General features: G+C 40.9%; 1 protein-coding gene across 1 annotated transcript; it reads right to left on the bottom strand.

The window, feature by feature from the left end:
• Positions 1-10,384: 10,384 nt before the first annotated feature.
• LOC144774013 (olfactory receptor 52P1-like) lies at positions 10,385-11,323 on the bottom strand. Its single transcript, XM_078659052.1, has one exon. It carries the CDS (start codon positions 11,321-11,323, stop codon positions 10,385-10,387), a length of 939 nt encoding a protein of 312 aa, XP_078515178.1.
• Positions 11,324-22,628: the final 11,305 nt, after the last annotated feature.

A 22,628-nucleotide genomic window follows, 5' to 3' on the forward strand; every position in this document is an offset into this window, starting at 1 on the left:
ATCTGAACTGAGAAGAGCTCCCATGGTTCTGTCTTTTTTTTTAATGGGATTTTATATAGAGCAAACTTGACCCAAAGGTATCATAGCTCTTTATACCTTGTATTAGCCCGTTATGCCACATCCTCTTGCTTTATAGAACTTCCTCAAGAAAGTCAGAATTCCCCCACTTGCCTAATCTAATTCATAACATTGACATTTCTGTTGTTTCATTTGAATAATTTGGTTTTCATGGATTTTCATCCTGTCATCGACACTTTTTGTACAGGTTCCTGATTTTCTTCAGTTTTCACATCATCTAGTACGCTTAGAATCTGTACCATTATTTTCTTCTGTACATCCCATGCATGGCAGATAAGGATCTCCAGCATTATCTTAGAACAAGCGGTTGTGTTTTTAGACCATTCTTTTAAAAGTTACGTTCTTTGATCGGCCAAAGTGGGAATAATGAAAATCCACAGGCTTCTTGGAAAATTAACAAAATCAATGTAATTCTGCAATGAGATGGCCTCCCACTGACTAATCTCTCTCTTGCATGATTTATGCAAAGAAGTACCCTTTCTGTTTTATGTTTGAGGTGATTCAGGTTGGTACAATGGCTGACAGAGTGTTACTGTTGTATCACCACAAGGTTTGAAACTTTTCTGAGTAGATGTCTCTTTTCCTTTCAAAAAGTATCTGCCAATGTTATTTTTGCTTGCTCGGACAATGTTTCATGGAGTCAGTGCTACTGTGTACCCTGGTTGGCAGGAAGTTCCTGAAGCTCAGTACTAGCACACCTTTCAGGGTAGGCGGAGGTTATCCCCTGATCTGTCTGACACTTGGTCCCAGGCTGTGTGAAGTGAAAGGGGTGGTTCTTACCAAATGATGGCAACTGGCGAGTGTCTTCTCAGACGTTTTCCAGAAGACATTTGGTGGTAATGAAGATGCCTAGCCAGGCAGGTTGGGCTGTATCAATGGTCTCCACTACTAGTTTATTCAAAAAGGCACTCAATCCCCAGTGGTCCTCTGGACCATCTATATTGTTAATGACTAAGCACTAGCATTATGGGCCATTGAATGATGCACTAGTGTAGTGTTCCTCTATTCTATATATTAAAAACTCTGCACAACTTGTTTTAACCATACAGCTTAAAAGCCAGAATCGATCCCTTAACAAATCAAATAAAATAAAAGGAGTGTGAAATGTATAAAAGATTTTACTCAATTAGAGCAATGGAGAAAGTTCCATGTGTCGCAATATATATGTGTATTACCAAAGGCAGTATAAAAGCATTCAATTCCTCTGGAGTGTTGTTTGTCCAACTTTTTATTGAATTATTTGTATTAAAATGAATTGCAATCAGGCCAGCCAATGCGTCTCGTCCCTTAGGACTTCAGGGTCCAATAATCAAATGTATCACTTATCCCCATGTTTTGTACACTATTGTTACAATGAATCTGATCATTTATATTGGGTGATATAGTAAGTACTCCCCTAGAGGCAAAGTAGAGGCCAGCAACACGCAGAGAGAGGCATAAAAGGGATCAGAAATTACCAGAAGGGGCAAAAAAGAGATCAGAAACAAGCAAAAAGAGGCAAAAGAGAAGTCAGAAATGTACAGAAAGAGGCAAAATAGAAATCAGAAAGAAGCAGAAAGAGATAAAATAGAGGTCATAAACAAGCAGGAGGAGGTAAAATAGAGGTCAGAAACAAGCGGAAACTAGCGAAATAGTGGTAAGCATTGAGCAGAGAGCGGCAAAATAAAGGCCAGCAACGAGCAGAAAAAGGCAAAACAGTGATCACAAATGAACAGAATGAGGCAAAATAGAAGTCTGAAATGAGCAGAAAGAGTCAAAATAAAGAAATAGAGGTCAGAAATTAGACTAAAGAGACAAAATAAAGGTCAGCAATGAGCCTAAGGAGGCAAGATAAAGGTCAGAAAGGAGCAGAAAGAGGTAAAATACAGGTCAAACATGAGCAGAAAAAGGCAAAATAAAGGTAGAAACAAGGAGTAGAGGCAAAATAAATGTCAGCAATGAGCAGAAGAAGGCAAAATAATAGTCAGAAACAAGCAGAAAGAGGCAAAATAAAGGTCAGGAGAAAGCAGAAAGAGGCAAAATAAGGGTCGGAAGTGAGCAGAAAAAGGCAAACGACAAGCAGAAAATGAGCAGCACCCACTCACATAACAACTCAAACACATTCACACCCACTTACAAACCCAGTAAGACACCCATGCACCCACTTACCAAATCACTCATACTCTCTCTCACCCACTCACCAATCTACCCGGAGACTAACACCCGAATCACATAGCCACTCAGACACTTACACACCCACTCACAGACTCACTCAGACACTCATGAACCCACTCACATACCCAGTTAAACACTCATGCAACAACTCATAAACCCATGCATTCACTCACAGATTAATTCGCACACATGGAGGTACTTGCAAGCCAACTCACTCTCACACCCACTCACAGCTCCACTCAGACACTCACTCAGACACATATGCACCTACTCAGACACACAAACACCCAATCACATACATTGGGACACTCACACAATCACTCACATACCACTGAGATACTCATGCCCTTATTCAAACACTCACAATAAAAGGTTACAGGTTACAGTTAGGAAATAAAATTACAGGGACTTTGTAGTCAATAGAATTAGAATGAATAACATTAAAAATTCACTGAAATACCCAAAGTTTACAGGGATGTTAGACTCAGATTAAACGTGCATAAAACCATATAAATTCAGCAGTTCTAGTTACTTGAGCTAACTATAATTTAAACAACTCAATACAATGCTTATGACCTCACATATTACATCACTCATGACATCGCCAGGGACATCACTGATGATATCTCAAACGACATTACTGAGGAATGCAAATATGTAGTTATAGTTAGGACTTTGTTTCCATAGGAAAAGTGTTTCTTGGTTTGCCAATTACTTTGGCGCCGTTTGATGAATCTTCACAAAATTTTCAAACGTTTTGTTAGAGTCGGTTCAGCTGCTGTGTTAAATGTTTCGAGGTGATTCATCAAGTGGGGGGGGGGGCCATAAAAAAGGGAGCTCCCAAAACATGATTCCACCAAGCGTTTTCCCATAGGGATTTTGAACATGCTCTAACAGCTGAACAGAATTACACCAAATTTGGTACTTTTTGTGATTTGGCATGAATCTGTTCAGTAATTTTAGAGATATTTAAGTTTAAAGAATATAGATATGTGGGGATGTGGATCCTTGCAGTGGAATTGCGAATCCTCAGACATTTTTATGGGCTACCAACACTTTAACCAGGAAATTTTGGCAGCATCTTGGGACTCGGCTTGAAGCTGAGTACCATGGAAAATGTAAAAAAAATAAAAAAAGGGGGAAGAGAGAAGGGTAGGAGTAACCTTACTCCCCAGATATGGTGGGGTGGTCCCAAGGAACCCCGATGGGGATTAAAACATTTTTTTTGTTTAATTGTGTTGCAAATTCAGATCCACAGCAACATTTAAAAAGAAAAAGACATGCAGGCTTCCACGTGTCTTTCATAGGAAGCCCCTGGGTGGACCAAATCCCAGGGGCAGTGTATTTTAATTATAGGGGGTTTCAACATGGCACTCCTGTGCCCTGGTGACAGCCACCGACCCCGGGCAAACAATATTACAGTGATGTGGGTGACTGCACAGCCCCCTTCAGCCCTGGGGACTGCCATTGATAGCGATGACATCATTCCAATAGCTCCTTATTACACAGGGATTCACTGTGTAATAAGGAGCTAGGTTACTGTTTAAATTCACTATGTTAGCAAGTAAATACTATTTATTTAATCTTCTGCATGTTACAGATACATTAACTTACACAAAGTTTATGATGGGTTTTTCCCACTCATTCATGCTTATTCATGTGTTTCTATACTCTCTAATGTAGGGGGCTTATAAGGGTGCTCCTTGAAGAGACAATAATAAAATATACATATGGACCTATACTTAATTACTTTCTCATGTGGGTATACTCTAGGGTCCTTAATTACTGTTCATGTTGATGACTATAGCATAGTGACCTTTTTTTACTCATTATATTGTTTAGGGCCATACTGGTCTTTCATTAGAACTAGTACTGTTTCTCTCACCTATCGATAAGGGTGGACAATTTTGAAGAAGCTTATCTGACAATTCTTCTATGACTACATTGGAATTACTCTGCACATATTTTACTGTAAGTCATCAAACTGCAATAGAACGTTCTCACAACTCTATGAATCAGTCGCAAAACCTTTCTTGGGCTTAACATTGTTCATGTGTGTTCCTTAAAACAAACTTCTCCATTACACTGACCAGCTGAGAAATTACTCTACGGTGCTGAATTGTGGAACATGTTTATAGACCTGGGGGATCATTGCTGTTCCTGGCTCTGACTGTAAGTTTAACACCAGCCATTAAACAGATCTATAAATCTGAACCCTCTGGGTAATCAGCGATGGGGTGACTTTAACTCTGGAATTTTGTCTCCTTGACTATTGGGGAAATGTTCTTTTCACTAGAGGCCTGTTGACCAATCACTGAAGCAAAGTCACACTGCTTTTAATGTTCCTCCATCAACACTTTATCTGGTAAAACATCTTGTTATTTACCTCACGTCTCACATTAGAGACACTCTATTTTTCACATGTCAACTTTATCCATGGTTCCCTATAACCAGTTCTCTGGAGTGGACTCACATTACGGTGTATGAAACAAATGACCACACACAGATTATTATGAGTATGTGTCTTTATATCTGAGTCATATGTTTCACTCATACAAGCATTTACATATATACATGTGTAATTACAGCCTTGAAGAAGTCACTTGTGTGATGATATGCATTTCGTATTATTATATTTAGCCTTGAAGAAGTCACTTGTGTGACTAAACACGTGTCGGCTGTATTCTGGACTACAGGCTGTATTTTGGACAACAATACAAGTTTCAACAACAAATATAGGAATCCCGTTGTCTGATTTTGGGATTTGAACAGTACTGTATATGGTGACTATACCATTTACTTTATGTAGAGTGTTGTGGTACATGAATTGTTCATGTTTACGGAGGCGTTTCACTGATGTATTTGATGCATATTGGGTAGTTTGATGCATCTGTACCTCTTAGCACCACAATCAGACCACTCTCTGTGGAAATCCCAGATAAAGACACTGGCACATACCAAAGAGTAGTGCGACCTATGAAAACCACCACTACCCATTCAAAGTTTTGTAATGCTAAGAATGTGTCAGGGTCTGCCCGGTCCCCTCAAAGCCCCATGAACTGCCACCTTCCTGGGGCAAATAGTAGTAACAAAGCAGGTAGAGTCCACCCATCCCCCACACGGCCCAGGGACCACCACCTACTCAGGGCAAACAAAATAACAAAGCAGCCCTGGGGACCACCACCATCCCGGGGAAAAATCAAACAAAGAAAGGGGGCCCTGTGGGCCCCCTCCTGTAGCCATACAAGGCCCTCGGGACTGCCAACCCCCCAGGCCTGGTTCCTGCTATGTCCCACGGTGCCCAACCCCGGGACATAGCTGTTTGATTTGCTTGGCAGAAGCTTTACTGCTCCCGCCAAGCCATAGCAAACTGTGCTCTGCTTTGATCAAGCGAGCACAAAACTGCTTTCTAGTGGCTTGGCATATATGCATATTTTCACAACCTGTTGGACCTGTTGAAACAGGAAAGCCATCAACTTAATTTTATTGGGCTATAGACATTGCATTCTGCCGCCTCCTCATATTCTTTTTATTGGTGTTCAGGCCAGGTTTTCTGGCAGTGATAGAAAGTAACCAGCTAGGAGCCCATTACGATACTCCCCACAACTCACCTATAATGAGAAATGTGCGGTAATGCCAAAGGTGGATGGTTATTGTCATTCCCACCGAAACGTGCATGGACTTGGTTGTTGTGAACCACCAACTGACAACATCATGGCGGATATTGTTTCAAGTTCTCTCCCCGCTAACTTTAAAGGTGTATGTTCATGTGGTTGGGTGTTAAAGTGTGTGAAGTGAGTGAGTGAGTTGCTGTGTACGAGGTTAGAATGGTTGTGTGTGGTTGAATACATAGGGGGTACATGATATGTCAATATCGCTATTGTTCAATTGCTGTTTGTATAGTTCCCAAATGAATTTTGGTATGAGATGCAAGTCATATCTGACGCATCACAAAGTAATAGTACTTTTGCAATTATGAACAACTTGTGGGCTCATACAAATATTTTCAAATAGGTGTATTTAGATTATTTCTTCTTTTTGTACTAAAGACAAGTAGCAATTATAAATCTTTTGGATAAAGAATATAATAATAAATAGATGCTTGTGTTCTCATGTGTAATTCAATAAGTTCCATGATAGACAGCTCTTAGAGCTCAAGCTAACCTACAGGGAAGCACTGCAGGTCAAGAGGGAGCATTATTCATTATCCTTGGTGTTTCTTTCCCCCTAGCTCTTTAACCTTTGAAGTATTTTTTAGGGTGTACCTTTGCTCATACACTGCAAGACGGTTATGAATGCATCAGAATATAGAACCTCAGAAGGACAAAAGAGGAGTTAATGGTTTTTAAAATTGTAATTCTGATCACTGTGTGTGTGTTGGTTTTCCCATGTTCCTTCTTGTATGTAGCTAGTACTATTTTCCAACTTAAGAAACTAACTTCAGAGCATCACAGGGCAATAAAGAATCATGATTTTAGTTGTCCGGTAGCAAGACACTGTTATGAAAATCATGACAGTGATCCCGGAAGACTGAATTATTTCACAGTAGACAGAGTGCCTCTAAATGTAAGAGTTGGGAAAAGAGTGGTGCAATTAAGACGTCTCTAATCTATATACATATTCTGGATTGACATGCAAAATTCCCAGCAGGATTAAATAGAGATTAGGAAATGGAAGTTCATGTGGGATAACCTCCTTGAATCTGTAGTTGCCTTTTACTGTATAGTCACAAATAGAACAGTTTCTCATGTGAAAAAAATCTTAAAGGTATTAAATCCTTATTTAGTTATTACAGGATATATGAATTTTAGGGCTGAATTATATCTAATTATTTATTCTAGTTTTATTATACTCCCAAATCCATAATTGACATAATGGACATGTGGTTATGGAAATTTCAGAGGCTGTTTATTTATGACAATATCTGTTAAGTTATTTGAGCATGAATTTGTTAAAAAAATTATATTGAGTGAGAAATTGTTTACATTCATATAACTATAGGATATATTACGTTTAAACTTTTCAATGGAGATTTGCTGTAACATTATTATGAGATTATAATAAGGAATGAATATGTATAATTATTGACTGCTCTGACAATGCTACTTTGCGTATACATTGTTGATTTGGAATTTCTCCCTGAAATAGGAGATATAGGAGAATGATGGAATGCTAGATATTGATTTTGGCCGCCTGTGTTCATTTATGTTTATAACATTAAACAAGGCATGATTGTGATAAAAACCCTGCATGGAGTGATACATGAATAGATTAATGACTATAAAACAAAATAACATGTTAGTATCATAAGTTTTATTTTCTCAGCATGCTGGCTTGCTCCTAGCCAGGTCATTCACCCATCGGCCGAACGTCAGCCAGCCCTCCTCTGTGAAGCTCTGTCCATGTAACTTCAGTAGATGGTAAGTCCTGCTTTGCCCTTTGGCTTGAGGCCTTCATATTTAAGATGGTCTTGACCAAGGTACCATTACCAACATGTATGCCCTGGTTTTCTTTCTTTCAGTACTGCGATGTTGGGCTGATTGGTTCCCCCGTCACTTCATACTGTACCAAATTAATTCTTATTCTGTGATTACTTTTAAGTGCTTCCCACTCCCTTGGCTACCTCTTTCTAATGTCCAGTAAGTAACTTCTCTATCACACTGACTCTTTTGCACAGGTTCTCAAACCTCCCTCTCCTCTTTCATCCACACTAGTTAATTTAATTCACATTTATTTGGAAGGAGCCCGCCCTACCGTGTAGCCCTTGTGCCCCCATCACATTCCCTTTTCCCTGGTGCAACCAATACGCACACTGACGCTACCCTACCTCCAAGCTCCTGTGCTTGATTAATGTTCGCAGGAGAGGGTTGGTACTTCACAAGTCTGTGCCACGATCGTGTAAGTTGATGGCTCACGTACACCTGTGCCATAGTCCCTCAGGACTTTTCCCGGGTTCCCGGAGCTCCTCTCTAACCCCCACCTGTTACTTTTCCCCCTCACAGGCCTCAAGATTATGTACCAGGTAGCCACCTTTCCTATCCTTACTGCCCCTTTCTTACCCTCTCTACACACCCCTTACTTAACCTCCTTTTATTAACCCCCTTTGTTTCAAAAAGCAAATTGCTATACTAATACATGTAATCCCGTCCTGATGATGACCTGAAACAACCCAGGTCAAACAATGTCCACAAAGCTCCGCAGAATTATTGCTTCCTTGGCCCTAAACATATTGCCACCAGATTTTTTATCATAGTATTCATGTTATGTACCAATTTTAAACTGCACCATCTCGCTGTTTTTTCAACATATCACGTCTCACCTTGTGAAATTCACATTACCACTAGCACTTTGTGTGCACTTATGTTTAGGATTACACTTGCATATAATGAAACATAATACTGTAGTCTGAAATTAAGGCTTTCTCCATAAACTTCAATTCAGACCACGATATTCAATAGTGATGTTTTCCCCTTTCATGTCTCATTCTAGTAATTGTCTTTAAAGTATTACCTGTTGAGAAAATTGCTGCCTGTTACCACATTTACCCAGGTCTCAATTGGGTTTACGGGAATTCTCCTGCTGTATTTTATTTGACAAATGATACAGGGCAATGTCAGCGGATTTCTGTCAGGTGGCATAATTAGTGCTGCAGGCCCACTAGTAGCATTTCATTTACAGGCCTTCAGTACATGTAGTGCCACTTTACTGGGGACTTACAAGTAAATTATATGCCAATTGGGCGTAAGCCAATGTGACTAAAGAAGAGAGAACAAGCACTTTAGCAAAGTGTGTAAAGTCCTAACCAAACAACGGGGGCAAACCACAGCAAGGATGTCAGGTCCAACAAAGCACATTTGAGATAACAGCATTGTGGTCTCACTCTAAGCATGTGCTAATGACGGTGCCTCTCTCTGAAGCACTTTAATTCCCAAATCAGAATATTAACCAGAGTTTCTGCCTGTGCCCATTGAACTAAGAGTAACATAGGTATCTGTCTTGAAAATTAGTGGTAAGCTTGCCTTTTCTTTAACATTTAAACACTGTTATTTTTATGTGGTGCCTGACTTTGTACTAAACACACTTTGTCACATGTGCAACGTTGCTACTATGCACATAGTGAAAACAATATTTCAGGATGTGTCTATACAAATGCAGGATGTTCAGAGAAATAGAACAATCAACTCAAATGATCTGGAACATGCAGGGTCAGAGTTGCCTTCCAGCACTAGAAGGGAGGGAAGATTTGCAGCCCCTTTTTAGCCAATGCAGTGAGAAGGCAACAGCACAGGAAAGGCATGTTGCTGCAGCCAATCAGAAAGCTGCTCACTTTTAATTACTTGCTCACCGATATACTGTACATTGATGCAGCACTAGCACTAGTCAGAGTTCAGGATCCTTCAGGCCTGGTCCTGATGCATGTTTAGAAGTGCTATGTATTGGAGGGTTGTTTGTTATTTAGGGTAGTTTGATAGTGCCAGGTGCAAAAAGGGAAGTGTGCATGTGCCTAGCTCACTTAACAGTGGTCGAAATGATTCAGATTCTGTGCGGGCAAGTAGGAGTGGGCAATCTTGCACGGTCTACCAGGGAAATGCATCCCTGGCAATGGGCAAAGATTTACAAACGCAGGGAAATTATTCTCATGCATGCATAAACATTGGAGATATTGTTGCACATTCACCACAGTCCTGACACCTCAGAGAACGTGGCTGATGCAGTTCAAATTCACTTTCACAAATAACACAGTTGGATTGCCACCTGTGCTGTCCTAGAAGATTCACAAAAGTAATCAGTCTTGGCAAAACCCTGCCATGTTAGAACTCCTACAGAGGGAACAGAACGAAACCCAATTTTGCCATTGTGATTAATGCAATGGACACCGAAGAGTATTGTTTTCCAGATTCAGATATCTCTCTGGAGTTAGATGCATTGACCGAAGGGAAACAGTTGACCCTCCTAAAGCATAGAGAACACATTATGGAAGGGTTTCAAAGGTCTACATACAACTGGCGGCCTCTGGTTAATTGCTTACAACTTCACCCATGGTGGCTTTTTACCTGATAACTTCATGATCTTTGAGACAGGTGAGGAGAATTCAGGCAGCTTGATTGCAAACTAAGGTACAAAGAGGATGTCAATTAATTTTAAAGGTGATCTAGTGTTCTGAGAATGACCTTCTCAGCTTGAAAAATCCCAGGACCTTCAGCCGGATCTGTTTAGTTTTCATTCCATAAACTAATGGATTCAGCATTGGTGGAAGAAGGAGATAGATATTCGACAGCAGGACTTGCACGTGTGGCGCAACTCTTGTGCTGAACCTTTGGGCAATGAAGGAGAAAAGAGCTGGAATGTATGCAACCAGAATGACACATACATGGGAGACACATGTGTTGAAGGCCTTAAACCTGGCTTGTCTTGTGGGAAGCTTCATAACAGCTCTGACAATTGTGACATAGGAGATGATAATGAAGAATGCGTCCATCCCAACAACAGAGAGAGCTACAAACAGCCCATACAAGATGTTAACAGTGATATCAGCACAGGCCAGCTTTGCTACTGCCATGTGCTCACAATAGGTCTGGATAATCTCATTACTTCTGCAGAAAGGCAATCTTTGGACAAGAAAGGGGTGTGGAAACACTAGCAGGAACCCCCTCAACAGCACCATCAGTCCTATTTTGGTAATCACATGGCTGGTCAAGATGGTTACGTATCTCAGAAGATGGCATATAGCAACATAGCGATCAAATGCCATGGCCAGAAGCACCCCTGATCCCATGATGGAAAAAGAATGTACTAAGTACATCTGAATGAGGCAACCTTTAAAAGTGATCTCCCTTGTGTTGAACCAGAAGAGCAGCAGCATCTTGGGAACAGAAGCATTTAAAGATACCAAGTCAGTGATGAGCAGCATGCAGAGGAAGAGGTACATGGGCTGATGAAGGCTCTCTTCCTTCTTTATAAAGACCAAAACAACAACATTAGCTAGAATTGTGATGATGTAGATGGAGCTCCAAGGGAGAGAGATCCAAATATGGAATTCCTCTAATCCTGGGATCCCAATGAGGATGAATGATGGAACACTGAAGTTCATGTTAGGTGACGCAGTTGCACTTCCGCCTAGTGAGGCCCTGCAGTCCAAACTGATCTTAAACATTAACTACTTAACAATAATGAGGATGTATTCAAACATAAATAACTTTTCAACCTCTTCCTTGCAATGTTTTCCTCCATTCTCATATTTGGCAGCCTGTAAATGCAAAATGTGATTGAGAATTTAGATATCATTGTTAATTAGATATTTAAACACATAACATTCTTGTTTGCATTCATCCACAGTTTGGTACTATTGTTGTAGAGCAAGTAAATACATTTTAAGCTCAAAATCTACTCATTATTGCATATATTCCATCTTTTTGTGCATATATTCCAGCTTTTTATTAGATACAATTGCATTTCCCAAAATTCTAAAGAGAAGATGTTAAGACAAATTTACAAGCAGTTGTTTCTGATATTTTTGAGGGTTTTCTACAACTTTGTAACAATGAATCAACATTTTCAAGCAAGTGATAAAAACTGTATTTTTATTGCAAGTCACATCATGCTACCCTCTGGTGCAGACTGCAGCATCAGTGAAAATTTTACATCAGGCCAACCCTATACAGTCTAGTTGCAGCAGCTTGATTTTTGCTGCCCAGGACTGGCAGAATCACCCTTTTTCAAACACACAAAGAGGCCCTGGTTCTGTTATGAGAGAGTGAGAGAGAAGGAAAGAAACTGGCCAAAAAGGGTGTGTGGGGGGGGTGCTTTTAACCCTTTGCATACGTCGGATGGCCGGGGGCCGTCCGACGTCACGGTGGGCGTGTGCGGAGGACGGCCGGGGGCCGTCAGAACCACGCCCAGTCATAAATCACCCGCACCGCGACGGAATTCGCGCCGCGGTCAACGGGTTAAAGGACGTTTTCCCTCACCCACCAGAGGTGGCATACTTCATCATCAGGAATTCTCCCTGCACCATGAAGCATAGTCATGGTGTGCGCCACAACCTCTTCGCTGCAAGGGCGGTGCTCAAGGGTGTTTTCATTTTCAGAAGGGTTATCACTAAGACCCGATGTGAGCTAGCAAGGTGTAGTGAGGGGTGCAGTGCTAATAGCGAAGTGAACTAAAGCCAACTACAAGGTTTACATTACTTTATCCTGGCTGCCTTGTGCTAGGATTAATAACAACAAGAGAAAGAATGTACAACAAGAAGGAATTAAATATAAATAAGTAACCCCTAAGCACACCTTGAGGCCCACAAGGCTGTATTATATTTAGGAGTAGAACATATGTGACATGACTGGTAGCCCCACCATTGACTAGTCCCAAAACTTAATTGCCCCTGGTCAGGCTGTAACTGGTACACAGGAAAAGTCAATGTATAGATAACGGTAAACAACCTTTACAACGCAACTTTTACCACGCAGTGCCATTACGACGCAACTTTTACAACGCAAACCATTACAACGCATTGCGCTGGGGGGGCGCTCTAGGATAGGGAATTGGTTTAATGTACTATCCAACACCTTCACTACTATCCACGGGGACTGGAGTTGGAATAGTAAATTAAACAATTCAGCGCCTAAAAGCACTACGCATTGCAATGGAATGCGTTGTAAAAACCGCTTTGTAAAGGCATGCAATGTAAAAGCATTCGTTGTAATGTCATACATCCATAGATAACACACTTAAATCTATACTTTTAAAATGTACCAGATACAGACTCCATTCAAAGGCTTATTTTTATATTAAATAAAAACCCAATCTAAGGGTAAAGTCTGAGTTGTATTAAATATATAGGAAATGTAACTTTTGGAAAGTAACTTTTCCCCTGCCTGACACAGCAGGAAGGCTAATTTGCATTAGTCCTACAGTCACTATCCAGTCCGAATCTGGCCAGAATTAGGTGTAAACCCATTTCTCAGAGAGGAGACTATGACCTGGTAGTTGAGTGGTGTTTTTTTCTCCTGGTAGAAAGACCAGTAAGGGCGGGGTCCAAGACTTTAATTTACTTCAAAGGGGCCTGACCTGTCAGATGTTAGGTGACACCTGGAAAAGACCCATTTTTGTCCCCTCAATCAAGTTATTATTAAGTCCAGTGGGAAGAAATCTGCCCCCAGAACTAGTTTTGAGGGAGAATAGCCTTTACCACAAATATTTTACAATGAAAAGCAGATACAACACATTTTTTACAGTGGTATTACTTTTACCACATAAGTCTTTACAAAGCATACATGTTTTTTGTTGTTGAGTTTGTGGTAAGTAGTATATATATTTTTTAGGGTAATTTAGGGGGGCATGGTGGGGGTTTCTCTCCAGAAATATTTTCTGAACTTAAGGACCCATGGGAAGTGGCGCATGTGCCGGCAGTGCCAACCGGCTTGTCATTACTTTTCCAAAAGTTCAGTATGCACGCTCTGAGGATATAGCACCAATAAAGCAAAGTTGTTGCATGAAACTCACACAATGTGTATTGGCTGCCAATCAGCCTTGGTCACATGTGCTCACACCCCCACATGGGTGCCCCTAAAAATGCATGATCAACATAAAAGAGGGACCCAAGAGGATCTAAGGTGTGGGCCATATTGGAATGGTGTACGGTTAGGTCAGAAAGGAGTATATGGCCATGTAATGGTTCAGCTACAATCTTTAAGGATAGAATATATAATTAAGAATCAAAGCGTGATAACCACATATGACCATAAAATACATTTTTTATAGCTGTAGCTACCTCATTGCGTCCCGGGTGAGTCTAGTTTCATATATTTGTAGGTTTGCATTCCACTGTAGCATTGGTATCCAGACACATTTTTGTGCGGTACTCCATTATTACGAAATTGATGCAGTTTTCTTGTGTTCTGGTTTGCTTCTCCTGCTCATTCCCCATCCCAATCCATGTTTCACTGCAAAGCCAACTCTGCACTTGTTTCCAAGAAGCATCAAGCAAATGACGTCAATATACGAACGATGTACAACATCTTGTGAGGAAGAGTATATTGTGGGTGAGGCTTCCATGATGTACCCAAACTATCATTTTCAAGGACTTTTGCTGCATGTTCCACTGGAGATGTGTTAGTTCTATGAACCATTGTGTAGTAAGGAGGGTCCAATCAGTCGTAGAAGAAATAACTTATTTTATTTCAGGTATAAACAAACGGTGCCCCTGGCTTGCCAAAGCTCACAGAGGAGGTCAATATGCCAACGTTCTAACCCTGCCTTCACAGTGTGTGCAGGGTCATACCAAGGGGGAGGAGAGGGTAGGATTGACGGGAGATACCACTAATAGCAGTAGTTACAACACATCATCCTCCCTAGGGAGACAAGTAGCAGAGGTGAACAAAGAGTAACTGGGAGTGAGCAAAGGGGAGGAGGGGGGGTGAGGAAAGGAAGGAAGGATGAGGAAGGAGAGGGGAGACTCTGGGGTAGGGAAGTGGAGAGGAATAAATAGTGAATCACAGCATGACCAGGTCTTACGCAGAAGACCCCTAAACATTTAGCTATGGTAACCGAGAATGGTGGAACAGACTCAATTCATGCTATATTGTCTGTGCCAGCGTGGAGAGGATCTTTGTCTATAACTTTTCCTACACTGCCCCTCGTTCTTCCAGCTGGCGCCCTCCACTGTCCTGCCTTCCTCCACTGTGTACTCCCTTCCTCTGGCAGGAAATACCTGGTCCTGACTCCACATCTTCCCGTCTTCCATGACAACCACATTTCTTTTAACTTCTCTGATCTTACCCGGGGGAAAGAATTTGTCACCCTTCGTGGCAAGTCTTGCGGGCTTCTTGATGTACACACTCTATCCCTTCCCAAAGTTCCTCTCCTTGGCTCCCCACTTCTTGCCGTACCATTCTTTGTATTTACTTTGTTTGTGTTCAATCTTCTTACTTGTCTCCTCCTGATCAATCTCCACCTCCATTTTCTTCCCCATCCAGCTGGGAGCTAATTTCGAACCTGCTTTTCTTCTTCTCAAAAGCTCGAAAGGTGAATGTCCTGTAGTAGCATTTGGCGTGGTATGGTACGCCCATAACATGTCTCTTAATGCATCATCCACGTTTACTCCTGATTTGCTGGCCAGTTGTATACATTCTTTCAGCATGCGATTTGCTCTTTCTACTTTTCCATTCGCTTTTGGGCAATATAGAGGGGTACGGACATGGGCAATAGAGTAGTCCTTTAGAAACTCCTTCATCTCCTCCGAGACCAGTTGAACTCCATTGTCTGTTACCATCGTGGATGGAATACCCTCTCTTGAAAACACCTCCTTTACGAAATTGATGAGAGACTTAGTGTTAATGTTATGTACCACCTTGTGGGTAATCCAGTTGGAGTAGTAGTCAATTAGCACCAACAAATACCAATCCTGAGGTCCCTTACCTTGAATGGGACCCGCAATATCGAAACCCAGTTTGTCCCATGGTACCTTTGGAACCTCCACTGGGCTCAGGGGTGCATGTTTCGTCACCCTTGACTTGTCACTTAAACTGTATACAAAGCAGTCTCTTACTTTGTCCTCCATGTCCCGATCCATTGCTGGAAACCAATACTCCGAGCGTAGTCTTGCCTTGCTGTGACTGCGGCCCAAATGGCCCTCGTGAGCTAAATCAATCACCTGGTTTCTCAACCCTCCCGGTGGTACCAATATTCCTGACTTTAGAATGAATTTCTCCTCCACTGAAAGATTGTCCCTTACATTCCAATAGGGTTGGATTTCCGTATCAAGATCCTTGCATCTGTCTGGCCAACCTGTCACGAGGTACTTCTTTACTCTCTTTAAAATATTATCTAGCTCCATGTGTGCATCCCACTCGTCCTTGGTTAACGCTGCTAGGTTCACTTGCAAGATAGTATTTTCAATTTTTTCCTCCTCAGCTTCCCCACTGATGGGCACCCTCGATAGGAAATCCGCCACCTTATTTTGTAGACTTGGAATATATGCCATCTTGAAATTGTAGCCTTGCAGCCCTAAAACCCATTTGGCAATGCGAGGGGTCATATTCTCCATGTCTTTGTGGTGAACATTGAAATCAACGTCTTGTGGTCTGTATGCACTTCGAAAGGAACACCCCACACATAAAATTTGAAATGCCTGATAGCCCAGAAGACGGCTAGGGCCTCTTTCTCCACTGTAGAATAGTTGATTTCCGGACTTGTGAGCGTCCTGGATGCAAAAGCGATCACCTTCACTTTGTTTTCAACCCTCTGAGCTAATGTCGCTCTGATCCCTTTGTTGCTGGGATCTCTTGAAATTATGGTGTCCTTTTCTGGATTGAATTTGCCAATGTAGGGTGCCTGTATGATCGCTTCTTTTATGTTGGCAAAAGCTGTGTCTTGCTCCGTTCCCCAATTGAATTTACAATCTTTCTTGATAAGTTCTCTTAGAGGATGCGACATTGTGGCAAAGTCTTTGATGAATTTGGCCATGTATTCAGCTAATCCTAAAAATGACATGACATCCTCTCTGTTAATCGGAGTGGGAGCATCTCTCACTGCGTTGACTAGATCACACTTTGGCTTGATGCCCTCTTCAGAGATTGTGTGTCCCAGATAGTCCACCGAGCTCATACCTAGCTTGCACTTGCTCGCTCTCGTGGTGAACCCAACTTCTTTTAATCTCTCCAACACTCCTTTCGTGTTGTCATTGTGCTCTTTTTCATTTGTTCCATAAATTAGGATATCGTCTTGAAAGCACATTGTTTTGATGCAGTCTTTTAGAATATGTTGCATCACCCTTTGAAAGGTTGCAGCTGCGGACGCCAAACCAAAAGGCATCCTCTGAAATTTATAATTTCCGAATGGGGTCGTGAAAGCTGTCCAGGACTGAGACTCCGGGTGTAATTGGATCTGGTAATATGCCGACGACAAATCCAGGACACTAAAAAACTTCACACCCTGGATGGTGCTTAGCATTTCGCATATCCTCTGTAGGAGATATCTATCCACCTGGATGTTGGCATTTAAGTCTCTCAAGTCGACACAGAGCCTTATGTTACTTCCCCTATCCTTGGTCGTGATCACGATTGGGGCCAACCATGCCGAGCTTTCGATTTCCGTGATGACACCTTGGCTAACAAGCTTCTCCAATTTTTTTTCAATGGCTCCCTCATGCACAATGGAATTGATCGGGTCTTGTGTACAACAGGAACTGCCCCCTCTTTAACGATAATGTTGTGCATGTAGTTCTTGAGCACACCCAGCCGTTCACTAAACACCTCCTTGAATTCAGAGATTAGATTGTCTGCAATTTTGGGAGGTTCCACCAGGAGTACCTGCTCTCTATTGTTGGGATCTACTTTAATCCCTAACTCCTTTTGATGATTCCACCCTAGAAGACTGGACGCCTTGTGGCTACATAAACCTTGCCTACTGTATGCCTGTCCTTAAAGGAGATCCTCATTCTCGCCATGCCTTCTAAGGGGATACTTTCCCTATTGTAACCCGCTGGGCAAATGTCAGCTTTCTCTAGCTTTACCTGATGTCTAGCAAATTTCTCATCGAAAATACTTTTGTCAACAAGAGTAAAAGGAGAGCATGAGTCAGCATATACTTGGAACTTTTCACCATCTAAGGTTATTTCACACATAGGGTAAATGTTATCATCCTTGACATTTTCATCATCCACCTGAAAAATGTATGTTTTCTCACATTCATCCTCTCTGTCAACATTTTCTATTGCATTAACTTTTTGACAAATGGTTTTACATACTTTTAAAAAATGCCCCCTCCTATTACATTTTCTATATACAACATTTCTCGCCGGGCACTTCCAATTGTTCGCCAAATGATTTGGGCTTCCGCATTTGAAACAATGAAAGCCTTCATTTTTTGCACGTTGTTTACCTTTGTATTTTTCTCCCACCTTACAAACTGTTTCCCTTACTTCAGTAACCTTCCCTTCGTTCTTTTCACTGTTAGCCCCGTCCCGTATTTTCATCTCTTTCATGCATAACGCTGTATGTTCCAAACCCTTCGCTATACTAAGAGCCTCCTCTAGGGCAGGATTTCTGGTGAGCAGTTCTTCTTGAATTTTAGGATCATTGGTACACCTCACTATTTGGTCTTAATCATAGAATCAGTAAGTGTTCCAAACTCACATGTGGCTGATAAACACCTCAAGACTGCTACATATGATGTTACTTTTTCTTCTTTCTTTTGCACCCTCTTGTAAAATTTGTGTCTCTCCAACACTACATTCACCTTGACTTTAAAATGCTCTTCTAATTTCCTTAGTGCATATTCATATACATTTGTACCTTCCACCTCTTCCTCCTGTTCATCACCCACCATTCTGCCTTTTATGTCCTCAAAAACTTTCCTTCCTTGAATGCCTAAATTATGAAGCAATATGTGCTGTTTCCTTACGTTGTTATAATTGCTCCCCCCAATCGCTATGAGGTAAGACTTAAAAATCCCTTCCCACCTCTTCCATGGGATATCAGGCTCACCTAGCTCATTTAGGAAAGGTGGTGGTTGACTCATACCTGCTCCCGCCATTGCCATGTGGGGAAGAGCACCAACTCTAGAAACTCCTTCCCCCCCTAAATGCCAAACCGTGGAGGAGTGAAAATCTACCTCACACAGACAATAATCTGGATGTGAAGGAAACCAAATAAAAATAGTGTTGGCCCCCCAAAAACAAAGTAAGGCTCATCCAATTTCCCTCCTAGATTTTCATCAGCTTAACTGACATTCACGTTTAATGGTTTTACTTTTGAACACTAGAAAAATGCATAACAAATGCTGTATTACAATTTTAAAACCTACAACTCAACCATCAGTTTTAAAAAAGTTTTGTGGTACACCTTTCCTCAAACTACCATCAGATCAGCAATGAATAAATCTTCTCTTTCCTTCAGTATAGGATGAATAGTCCAATTTTTATTGCTGGTTTTATTCTTTTTTTTTTCTAACCAATCAGTACTGCCTATCGCCAGAGGCGGCAACTTCCTGAGGGAAATAGTTCCAGTCACAACCGGGAGAGCAGCGCTCTCTTCACTGGCGTCAAAGTTTTTTTTTCGACTATGTCCTTGAACCTATGGCAGAAAATACCCACCTCCCTGCAGGAAAACTCTTCCTCTCACGGAGACTACGGAGTAGCTGGCTCCGCCCTTAACTTTCCTCACATCGACTCACATTGACAGGAGGCCCCCTTCCAACTCGGCTTGGCTGAGGTGAAATCATGTCGCTCCTGCTTCATACAGTGCTGCCAAGAATGAGCTCAGAGTGTAAGTATGAATAGTAAAAACTTCAATGCAAGAGTTTGTGAGTTTTTGTGAATGATGTATTTCTGTTTTTGTGATGAGTTGTTTGGTTATGTGCTGATGATTGTGGCTTCAATTGGTGAGTTGATTACTGTTTTGATGTATTATTCTTATTTATAAACTCAATTGATGTTTGTTTTGTCTATGTGATAAGGTTGAGTTGATTATCAAATTTTGCAGCAATCCCAGATCTTGAGATATTGTTACCTTGTCTGCGATGTGATGTGTAGAGCACGGTGCTGTTTACACATTGACAGGAAACTGTTTTAATGAATTTTCCCTGCCAGGTTTAAACATGTTTTTGGGCTGTGGTGCTTATCCTGCGTGCACAGGGTAAAGTATCTTAACTTGGGAGAAATAATGTTGCTGGTTTGCAGTTCGCCTAGCAAGTGCAGTTTAGGCTATCTGAAATTCAGTCTTGTTTTCTATTGCTCTTTTCTTTGTTTCATTGAAATTGAGTTTATTTGGTTAGGATTACTCTGACTTGTATATTACTGACTTTTATTTCCTTGATAGGGCAAACAGGTTTATTAATTTCTAGGGTTTATTAAGGTCCTGTATATTTTTCCATGTTCACTGAGAAACTGCGCTAAGATTGGCTGTTTAGTCAGAGAGCTGCATGAAGATCGGTTATTCGTGACATTTAGTTGTGCTCTAATAGGTTGTTAGTCAACATAGTCACACTGTGATATTTCGACCAGCGATTGGTTATTGCTTGCCGAGTTTGTTTTTAGCGTTGTTTTGGCTTTTTAGGTTGATTTAAGTTTGAATTAGTGTAAACATGGGTGGATTATTTACAAGACTTAAACCTAAGAAAAAGGAGAAACATTAGAGAGGGTAGGAAAATGATGGAGGATGGCATGCCAGCATTTGAAAGGATGGAAGAGGTTGGGTATTATATGTGTATTTGGACTCCTAAATGGAATAAATATACAGAACAAAATGATAAATTGCAATTTCCTATGGAGAGTACCTTTAATTTTGAGGCATTTGACTTTTGAGAAAGAGTATGTACGGCATAAATCCAGTTCCTAGAACAACACAGTTCAAAGCACTCAATAAATGAGATCATATAGCAAGAGAGAAAAAGAGAGAGAAAAAAGACATATCTATTAAGAAATCCTTCAAGGGGTGGCTAGAAGTCAGAATAGACAGTGAAGAGAAGACATTGAAAGGACAACATGGAAAGGATTAAATAATGTCCTGCTGTAGTAAGAGAACAGGTCAAGACAGACCATTCACAAGAAAAGAAAGAGGATGGAGAGTCAGACGATGACGATACATTTTTGGAGAGCTGCTGATTTTGAAGCTTCCTCCATACATTGACAAACAGGTAGCACTGACCCAGACTACTGTTGGGGTTGTTGGGAGGTGAACAGCGGCAATGCAAGAGCCTACTAGAGTTGTGCTGAGTGTCCCGTTAGAAACTCCAGCTACAGTGCCAATGTCTAGCACAAATGACAGAGCATGCTGCAGAGACAGCGAAGATAGAGGCACCACCTAAAAAAGTCGGTATTGGGATCCTGAAAATAGAATTTGGTGAAATACGTCAGGGTAATGCAGATTTCAACAGACTACTGACATATAATGCTGATTAAATTAGACATTTGACCGAAGAAACGGTGAATCATGCCAATGAAGCACAAGATGAGCTAGAAGTAATGGCTGATGAATTAGAGATTGATATAAATAGAATAATAAAAATGTCAAATGAAATTATAAAGTGGAATTAACACATGATGAAATCAAGGAGATGGGTCTTATTACATTGGGAGCCCACATCACGGACCTGATTCAATCAATCAATCAATCAATCGTATACCTAAGTGCATCGGGGCACTGATTGAGTAAACATAAGACTTAAGTGATTTGAAGAAATGTCAAGAATAATGGAGAACAGGAACAGTAAATAAAATAATTATGAAGAACTGGTAAGCAAAGCCTTTAGTAGGCTGACATGTAATGAAGCTCAAGATCTGGTCCTATTTGATGACTAGTGCCTTGAAACTTAAAAAAAATTTAAAGTGTGTACCACATTGTTGCACTCTGAACACCTGGCTACCACTTGATTTTCTATTTGTTCTGCCATGAAAAAGATGGATGTGCTCTTCCAATACTTGCTCAGAAGCATACAGGAATTTTGAATCCAATAGTTGATCTTTCAGGAGTTCTGGATTAAGTTGCAGTACATGTTCCAGGTATCTAAAATAGGTTGCAGCAGTCTGTCTGGCAATAGAGCAAAGTGAAGGGATTGAGATGGGTCATACTTTGATTGTCTGGGTTCCACATCTTGTTGAAATCATTTTAACAAGATTAAAATAACACCACATTGCAAACAGCAGATTGGCCCAATATGAGCAGGTAATACTTGGAGCAGAGAGCTTCCAATCTGAAGATGCAATATCATAAAACCCAGCAACACTGCTTCTGAATTCAGACAAATGTGAAGCTAGGGAAAATATCTTTGATGATGTGTTGGAGCACAACTGTATTGAGAAGACCGAGTTGTGCACAAATCCAAGACCAGATATTAAGGAAATCCTATCAGAGGACTCAGAGTTGACACTGTTCGATGTTGGTTCATTTCTGAGGGATCCATACGGAGGATTGGGAGCTGCTTGTGCATTGTGCTACAGTTTGAGACATTAGAGCCTTCCTCCTTACCAAATCTGAATTCAGTAAAAGTAGCAGAATTAATTACTCTAATGAGGGCTTTCTGCTGGTCAGAGACTTTAAGTGCAACCATCTATAGAGATAACCAGTACATGCTGGTGTCTATGGTAAACTCTGGTAACAAAGAGGATCCATGATGTACTCAGGTGCTGCAATAAAAATAGTGTATACCTATTGGATTTGTTGGATGCAAAAACCAAAAGAAATAGCAGTTGTGAAGTGTTCAGGCCCATAATGATGGCAAGGATTTCGTCATGTTAGGAAACAAAATATGATGACAAAATATCAAGGTATTTTGCCTTGCAGGAAGAGACTGTCATTTAGGAAAGTGAAGATGGCAAATTTGTGAATGACAATGTTACACATAATGTAAACAATGTGAATTGTTTTTTTATGGATTTGGGCAAAATTCTTTGTCTGAATTGT

The sequence above is a fragment of the Lissotriton helveticus genome, chromosome 8, assembly GCF_964261635.1.
Source record: "Lissotriton helveticus chromosome 8, aLisHel1.1, whole genome shotgun sequence".
In the NCBI taxonomy this organism is placed as follows: Eukaryota; Metazoa; Chordata; class Amphibia; order Caudata; family Salamandridae; genus Lissotriton; species Lissotriton helveticus.

Bases quoted from the DNA above. Each gene is read 5' to 3' on its own strand.
- LOC144774013 (XM_078659052.1), bottom strand. From the start codon at position 11,323: ATGAACTTCAGTGTTCCATCATTCATCCTCATTGGGATCCCAGGATTA.